This window comes from Gadus morhua, chromosome 12 (genome assembly GCF_902167405.1).
Source record: "Gadus morhua chromosome 12, gadMor3.0, whole genome shotgun sequence".
In the NCBI taxonomy this organism is placed as follows: domain Eukaryota; kingdom Metazoa; phylum Chordata; class Actinopteri; order Gadiformes; family Gadidae; genus Gadus; species Gadus morhua.
Genome location: NC_044059.1, coordinates 25,724,309 through 25,732,670, shown reverse-complemented (window position 1 = coordinate 25,732,670; position 8,362 = coordinate 25,724,309). Strand labels below are relative to the sequence as shown.

Sequence of the window (8,362 nt, the reverse complement as noted above, 5' to 3'; positions counted from 1 at the left end):
AAAAATGTGAATACCACTGATCTATATGGTAAAGAAAATGCAGCTTTCAAATAATTCAGGTCAAACAGGTAAAATAAAGTAGAAGCATTGCGCCATCTGTATTTGGTTCTGAGCAATAACAGGGAAACCTCGCCAAACTTTAACTATATTAGACCTATACATGCCAGAAACCATGCACACTCTACTTGCATTCAGTGGTTTCTTAAATGATAAATGCAAACACAATATTAATGGTGAGCAATTGTTTTCGATATTTTATATAATTATCGATTGATTTTAAACAATAATTGACCGAATTTGTTTCACATATTGGCATGTTTTACTAAATAGGATAAAATAAATGAAAAGTGATTAAAAAATGTACATTATTAAATAGCATTAATATATTTTCCTCCCACATGACTTGAATGCGGCTGTGTCCAGACGCGTCTCCTTGGCAACGAATATGGCATTTCCGTGTTTTCATTTGACACGTCGACGTCATCTTCCTTTCAAAAATACCCTCCAGGCATCGTAGGTTATGTCATAACCAGCAGCTAGCTGTTGGTATCCAACTCCATTTACAGCATCTTAACCATATTCTTCATTCTGAGTAGAATCTAATTCCAAGAATTCCGCTTGTCTTTCCTGTTGTTCGGTGTTTGGTGCGTCATCTTCAGGGGCCGTTGTCTTTGTTAGTACACCTTAAAGCCACATGATTCCATTAACTGAGGCTAGTTATACATTAGGGGGGGAAAACACCAGCATTAGAGGACCTTTACTCCAAATACATTATTAATCTGCCAATATATCACATCTGTCTGCAAGCATCTGTTTTACATTTGCAGCGCATGCCATTTTGAGACTATAGTATACCCTTTACTCACACACCTTGGTGTCAATTTTTAGATTACATATCCCATCCCAAACAAATAAAAAAAAAGCATAAACCATCAATTTTTTACCACAGAAACAGCACTGCTTGGTGGAATACCAGCCCTTGTCTCTCTTGCGTGAACCAGCCTTATCTCAACCCGGCCCTCTGCTATGGGTTAGGGTTAGGGTATATATATTGTCGATGAACCCCACGATGGTGAGGCCATCGTTACAGATGCTGGAGATGAAACGCTTTGCTTCTGGAATGTGTTCAGCAAAACGAGGTTGACCAAGGTGAGTGCGTGTCCTTGTATGAGCAACCGTTGTACATTATGGAAATCTGTCATTTCTACTAACTGCTTAATCCAATATATATATATATATATATATTTTTTTTTTTTTGTTTCAGGAATCTTTATCCGCTTTAAATCTCTTTACCAGGATACGGTAACACCAAGTAAATAAATAGAGACTGAGCGAATGGACACTTTTAAATCCAACACAATGACACAGACACATTGGCCGTGGATGTGAAAGATGAACATTCAGAGCTGATTCCTCTCCAATCATTGCGGCAACTTGCAATTTTTTCATTGCCATAATTAGGTTACAATTATTTATATTTGAACTGTGTACTGGTGCCCTCCTCATATTGATTGTATTTATAGGTTGCCTTACTGCATTACAGATTTTGGTTCTGGTGTGTAAAACAAAATCAACACACTCATTGCCTTGTTACCATGATATATTGGATTTTGTAACCAACACTACTGTGTAGACTACTACTACTTTTTATGCTCAGGTCGAAATTATTTAAACCGTGACATATTATTAAATCTGGGAAGAGTTTTTGAAAGTGTTATCAATCATGGAAGAACCATTTGCCCTTGCGTACATGCCATGATTAAATAAATAAAAGAATACATAGAAGAGATTGTTGGTGGACTGCAAGAGTCAGATGCTGTGAATGAAGACATATTGGGGCATACATGTTTCAGTGTGGTAAACGATTGATTTGGTTGGCTGATGTGTACCACATTCACCTAAGCATGGCGGCTATGAAATGAAACGAACCAGATCCACTTGGCATTGACACTTTAATGACACGAATTAAAGTATAATGGCCTCGAGGATAAATAGTCCAAATACCATTGTACTGCAGTAAATTTAGTTTTTAGTATTTATGAGTAAAAGGTGCAGACTGGTTTGATTGGTCGCTGTTGGTTGATTGGTTTGATAGGTCGCTGTTTACGTATTTTCTTTGTAACAAATAGCCAAGGAAAGCCGGTGCAGGGGAGAGGTTTGAGCAGGTGGCGGCGCTGCTGACTCCTTTCGTTCCGTACCGGAAATGCATACCGGAAATGTCGTGGAGCGGGAAATTAAAAGTTCGTGGACGGTTGTGTCAAATTGCGTTGCATTTCATACTTATTCTTACTCAGGGGCGATGTAATCGGCAACGGTGAGCTTCTGAGCTTCTGTGTGTCTTCCACAGAAACGGATGTAGGTAACCGTCAGTAGGGACATACGCTTGCTTCCGTAAACAAACGGTCCTACCCTTCTGCACCGAAACGTTAACGTTACCCGAAAATATAGTAGGTGGACTTTAGTTTGACAGAATGGGGGATGGCAATCTTGTGAAGGAATTGAAGAGATGGGCAACCAATGAGTTTAATTTACCTTCACAGAGCCTTCCTAATGACGGCTATTTCAAGACGTGAGTATAAATATAGTGGTCCCTTTTGATTCGTCTCCTTCAAGTCCATTAAATCAAGTCATATCTTTACCAATGTGGTTCATCATACAGTCTCTGTGTGGGGTCAGGCGCATCCATCTGGAAATATATGGTCCAACATGTATATCAACAGAGGTACGTCTTTAACTGGTTTACTTCGCTACTTATTGTACTGCTTACTGCTCTGTTTACTTTTTGGTAGGTGTCTTGTCAGTAATGGAGTTGATTCATCAAGTATTTGATTAAGTGATGTTTAAGTCTTCTCTTTTATTTTCATTTGTTTTCCAGGAATGTCCGGATCATGCGTGGCAATCTTCAATGGTATCCTTTCCATCATTAAAACCATGACATGTTTATTTGGGCTGTAACGTTGAATGTTTTGCCATGCATGACATTCTAATTTCCAACCACACATTTTCTTGACATTCCTCTATTCAAGGTACAAAGTGCTTCAAGACAAGGAGGTATGTACAAAGAGGCTCAATCATCCAATGATCTCGATCACTACTGTTTTGATTTGGTCTTACTTTTACTAGTCAACATACTAAAATTTACCAAAACTCTTGCTGCATCAAAGCTACACAATGTTATTTCTCCCAGGTGTTAAGCGAAGCTTGTCCCATAATGGCTTTGTTGCACATTTGTTTATTTTTCTAATCGTCCTTTCTATGCTTCTATTACCTGCTTAGCTGAAGCAGGTGGAGGGCCAGAGTGATTCTGCTAAGCGGCGAGAGCTCCAGGAACAGATAGAGCAGCTGAAAGCGGACCTCGGACACCTGGACTCTCAGATCAGCGCCACTGAAGAGCAGCTTGCCACAGAGGGTAATGCTTTATGATGGAGGAAATGCTACCACAGTATCTTCACTTCTCTAAAATCAATTAGTTCTTCAAAATAATGTGAGGATTTCAATCTAACTCGATGAACAGTAGGGAGAGAACCGGCACTTTTGTTTCCTATATTTCTATGCTGAGATGAATAAATTATATCATATCTTATTACAATAGTTAGCCTTTTTTCAGTCTAAGTATAGCTTTAATAAGTATAGCTTTCCGTCGAATTGTGATGTCTCATATTTTCATTTTATTTAGTTTCTATTTGTATTATTTCAAATGCAGTTCATTTTCCTGAGAACAAGCCCGTTCAGTACAGTCTCTTCTGAGCCTCTACCGTCTGTGATTTTGAGGCGGTCCGACGTGTCCTTGATGAGTGTGTTGTGGCGTTGGACAGAGCGGTCTATCGTCCGTACCTGGGTCCAGGTGGAGGAGGCAAATCTCAGGGAGCTGCTGCTGCAGGCCTTCAGGCGGCGCTGCTCCGGGAACCGGCAGACTCTGACCCAAGACGTCCTCAAGATCAGCAGACACAGCAAGACCCTGGAGCAGTTGGCCAGGTCAGTGACCACCATGCTACCACTCACAGAAAACACTGCGGCTAATTACGTTGCATTTAAATTCTGTTCAAGAAAACGATGTGTGTGTGTGTGTTTAAATTGCAGGAAGGCTGAGGTTGAAGTGTTGTTTGGGAGTGACTCATCAAACAAGCGTGCAGACCAACATGGGTCCAACATTACAGCGGAGGCCCAAGTCCTGGTAATGAATGGCCAACTCCCAGATCAACTTAATTGATACATAGCCAAAAGGTTCCCTAATGGATACCAATTACGTGCAAAATTGGCTCTCGTAGACAATAAAGTCTTAAAATGCTCTTAATGTATATTTACTGACATTAACCTCAAACCACATCTGGCCACACGTCTCTGTACGACGGCGCTGGACTATTCCCATGAATCAGAATATTTTATTCTAATAGATTCTAGGTCTGCCTTCTTAACTTGTTTCTCCTCTCCTCCCAGCGGGATGTTAGAGAGCTTCGTGACCACAGGGTTGACTTCTTCCAGTCTCTACAGGAGAGTGAACTGAAGACGGCGCCCTCTGCTGTCTCACAGTGAGAACTGCGGAGGACATCATAGTATGCTGATATATATATTTTTGTTATTTATCTCTTCCCAGTGCTAAATCAATCTCCTCTCCTCTGTTCCACAGTATGTCCCGTGAACAAAGGACTGTGGTTTTCCAGTATTGGTTGAGTAACGTAGAGGTATGGGTTCTAGATTCCTTGCACGTGACCATACATTTTTATGCATTAGTGCTATGAGCCACGTGACTACTGCTTCGCTTACTTTCTAATGGGTTTTCTCTTTTATATTTATAGAAGCTGCTTAGTTCTTATCCGTCAAACCAAGTGCTTTCAGCGATGCAGTTCTTAGCCTCCGGACAACAAAGGGAGTTGGAGGAGAAGATGGCCTCTCTGGACGTCACTCAGGATGTGTCGGCTCTTCGGTACATTAATCTGACGTAATCGTCTGTTTAATAAATATTTAAAATGGATGGTAATTAAAAAATGTGTTGTTGCCGTTTCTGTGTTTCTCTAAACTTTTAACTATTTTTAGGTTCCGCTATGAAAGCAACCAACTGCTAGACATCTCGAGGGCAGAGGAAGAAGAGTTACCCCCTGTTAAGCATTTACTGCAGGTGCTATATCTATCTACATTATATATCATCGATATCCCGAATGCAGAAAAACACTTGCACTTGCAAATTACACATTCTCAGTGAGTGCATCTAAGGATTAACCATGCACTGACATTAAGAGCGACAAATGTGAAGGAAGATCAGGTGATCGTTGACACTCTATACAGTCTTTAAATTAATTGAAGTTGTATTTAAAAAAAAAAAAAAATTGGTCAGAACTTGTTCTAAACCACTGGGCTGCCAAAGTTTTCCCTCAAGATAAGTGTCTGTGATTGCAGGATGCGTGGGATGGAGTTGGGAACGGTTACACAGAGTTGACCCAGACTCGCCTGAGGATCCAGAAGCTGCAGACCCAACTCCAGGTCCACCAGGGAGAGGCTGAGCAGGAGGTGTCTGTTCTGGGGGATGAGCTCCGCGTCCAATCCCCTGCACTGTGAGTACATGCACAGCCCGCTCTGTCCCCGGGATGTTCACAGCTAGATGGTACCGTTTCTCAGTTGTGAACAGAATCAATGTGCTGAATTGGTCTCGTCAATGTGGGACGGCCCTTTGTTCAAAGCTAAAGTTTTGTCGACAAGGTGAAAACAAATTTCATCCCCCATGATTGTCCTAATTTGTTATAGCCATCGTTCATTATAGCTGAAGACACCAGAATGGCTCTCAGGCCCCACAGGCCTAATATTTCCTCTCTAATGTTTGCTGTGTATTGTCCTTGAATTCCCTCCCAGTTCAGTGTTTCAGCTTGAACTCAAATGTGAGATGCAAACAGCGGCCACGGACTACATCAGAGACCGCTGTCTGCAGTATGATCAGCAAGCAAGGAGTCGGCAGGAGGCTCTTCGAAACCTCCGGAACCAGTGGCAGAGCATCTTGGACTTCAGGAGACTTGTGGTGAGGAAGCAAGCAGGACAAAGAACCAGATCGTCCACCACCCTTCTGAACTTATCTCTGAGTCTGAATCGATCTTTTGGGTTTGGAGTCCTGTGATGTTACGTCTCGAAATGCTGTGCGATTTGGTATGACATGGTGAATATATCTCTCTTCCTCTACACAGGATGCCAGGCAGGAGGGGATCAGAGGTCTCATTAAGGGGAACTCCACAACTAAGGCTGATCTGATCCGTCTGCACAAAGAGGTGTGAATTGATTTATTAATCTGTCTAGCATAGAGGGTGTTAAGAGGAAGGCCCACTTCGTCTAAGAAATTAAATGTAATGTTATCTATTTTTGTAGTGATGTGTTGGGTATCTGTTTTAAATAGCATGTGAATGTTTATCTTATGTGCATGTCATTAATAGTGACATACAAACTCTAAAGTTCCTTTGGTCTCTTTGGATTCAGTTGGGGAAATTTGTTCAAGACGAGCTGATGCCTCAGTTTGTTGAGGTTATCACTGCAGCCAGCAAGCTACGAAACTGCATTTCCCAGGAGGCCAGGCAGTTTGGAGGTGTTTCACTTTCTGCTCTGGACCGAAGGACTGTTGAAGAGTAAGCAATAGTTCCGCTGTAGTTATTTTATAAGTTTGTGTACTTAGGTTGGCTGTGTTATTATGATATATATATTTTTTCTTTTGTGGATTTTGATACTTTTTTTAAATACATTTGTTTCAGAGTCGAAAGGATCCCTGCATCATGTTTGTCCATCTATCGTTTGCAGTCTCCTTCCTTCCACAGCTTGTGCCAGAGCTTGTCATTTCCCCTCTTCAGGGTAAGATAACATCGTTCCAAATTAACTTTTAACCCCCTAGTGGCTGTTTCTTGCTGGTTCTCTGGCCGTCACAGTGCATGATCCAAATTGTATGGTGTTGGCTAGGGGGTTCGTCTTCTAGCTGAAAGGTACCGGGTTTGATCCCCAATAGCCGCACCCAGATCCAAAACCCCTTCCGGCTCCTTAACGACCTGTATCTGACGTCCCATGGAGTTGCTTCTGGTAAAAGCACCTGTTAAAGGAGTAAATCCTAGTTAGGTTGAACTCTTCCTCTCTTCCTCTCCGGCAGGCTCCAGAGGAGTTGTGCGCTCTGGCGCGCTCCCAAGACTTTGAGCTGCGATTTCTGCGCCAACTGTTGCGCCACCACAACACTAGTTTGCACAAAGTACAGAAACAAGTGGAGCTGTTGCACGCGCCTGACCAGAAAGGTGGGTTAAGCAAAGACAACACGTGCAGACATTGTCGACATTGTTCAAACCTATTTCGTTGATGTGTTGTATTTTGTTAACCCAAAATGGGAAATGGAGGTGTCGAAGCATACCAGTGATGCTGTAATAAGACGGGCGAAACCATTTCAAAGAGATGCACACTTTAACATATGAGTATGTATTTTTGAGTGTTATAGTATGTACAAATACTGAGGAAGAGTGCACTTGAGTCTCCACTCAACATTATTATTAAAGTGTTTTCAAATGCTGTCTCCTACACAGCCCTGCTGGCTAAAGTCACAGAAGAAGATCAGAAGCTTTTGAAGACTATGGTGCCAAGGTCCAGAGAGCTGGCCCATCGTTGCACCAAGGGCTTGTCCTACTGCAACCAGGTCAAACTGGACATCAATCACTGGTCGGTCAATATACCTATTTGAATATCCCCAAATTACTTTGACTTGTACATATTACTTGACTTCATTGTGATTATATTAATTAATCCTAAAATACAAGGTTTACAAACATGCGTTTTAGATTCAGCACCTTTTTTGACTGTTTAGTTTTTTGCCATCTGCAGATGTTTTCTTAATATCTCCATGGGCTCTATTGTGTCCCTAATAGGTGGGATCAGCCAGCAAAGAATGTCCTTCCTCAACTTCAGAAAGGTGAACTGACTCTTCAGCAGTGGCTTCAGAGGTGGAAAATAGCAGCAGAAACCACATAGCGTTTACCAAACCCAAGTTTGGAGAGCTACGTCTCCTGATTACCGAATGGCTGCTTGGAAGAGCCGATGGATGTCATATGACGACATGAAGACTTTGTTTCGCGAAATTCACAATTCAGGACCGAATTATTAACCATCGTTTTTCACCGCAATAAACGTTTTAATCTTCGTCACTCTCCCTTTGTGTTGTTTTTTTCAATGTCGTGGGGGGAAACTGGCTTAATTACCTCATGTCGATTCAATGACTATTTACCGTTGTTTTGCTGCAATGACATTGGTTATGGGTTAAGAGAACGGCTAAATGTTGCTTTTTGATGGAGTAGCGTTTCTTTGTAGCATTGAAGGGGGTGTGGAGCAACCTGAATGTCTTGTGAAGTTGACTCCGCCT

At 41.8% G+C, this 8,362-nt stretch overlaps 1 protein-coding gene across 2 annotated transcripts; it reads left to right on the top strand.

The window, feature by feature from the left end:
* The first annotated feature begins 2,204 nt into the window (after nucleotides 1-2,204).
* Nucleotides 2,205-8,143, top strand: haus5 (HAUS augmin-like complex, subunit 5). Of its 2 annotated transcripts, none has more exons than XM_030372454.1 (19): nucleotides 2,205-2,569; nucleotides 2,660-2,722; nucleotides 2,876-2,908; nucleotides 3,027-3,051; nucleotides 3,277-3,409; nucleotides 3,816-3,975; nucleotides 4,081-4,174; nucleotides 4,438-4,529; nucleotides 4,628-4,682; nucleotides 4,797-4,939; nucleotides 5,035-5,116; nucleotides 5,395-5,549; nucleotides 5,845-6,007; nucleotides 6,171-6,251; nucleotides 6,457-6,602; nucleotides 6,726-6,822; nucleotides 7,112-7,250; nucleotides 7,533-7,665; nucleotides 7,872-8,143. In XM_030372454.1, exons 1-19 carry the CDS (start codon nucleotides 2,472-2,474, stop codon nucleotides 7,972-7,974), a joined length of 1,995 nt encoding a protein of 664 aa, XP_030228314.1. In that variant the 5' UTR covers nucleotides 2,205-2,471; the 3' UTR covers nucleotides 7,975-8,143. The 2 variants fall into 2 exon arrangements, with proteins under 2 accessions (XP_030228314.1, XP_030228315.1); XM_030372455.1 differs by having other exon boundaries at nucleotides 2,206-2,569; nucleotides 4,797-4,924.
* Nucleotides 8,144-8,362: the final 219 nt, after the last annotated feature.

Coding starts and splice junctions, on each gene's coding strand:
- haus5 (XM_030372454.1), top strand. CDS start 2,472: ATGGGGGATGGCAATCTTGTGAAGGAATTGAAGAGATGGGCAACCAAT. Junction 2,723..2,875: donor CAACATGTATATCAACAGAG/GTACGTCTTTAA, acceptor TTTGTTTTCCAG/GAATGTCCGGATCATGCGTG. Junction 4,175..4,437: donor CAGCGGAGGCCCAAGTCCTG/GTAATGAATGGC, acceptor CTCTCCTCCCAG/CGGGATGTTAGAGAGCTTCG.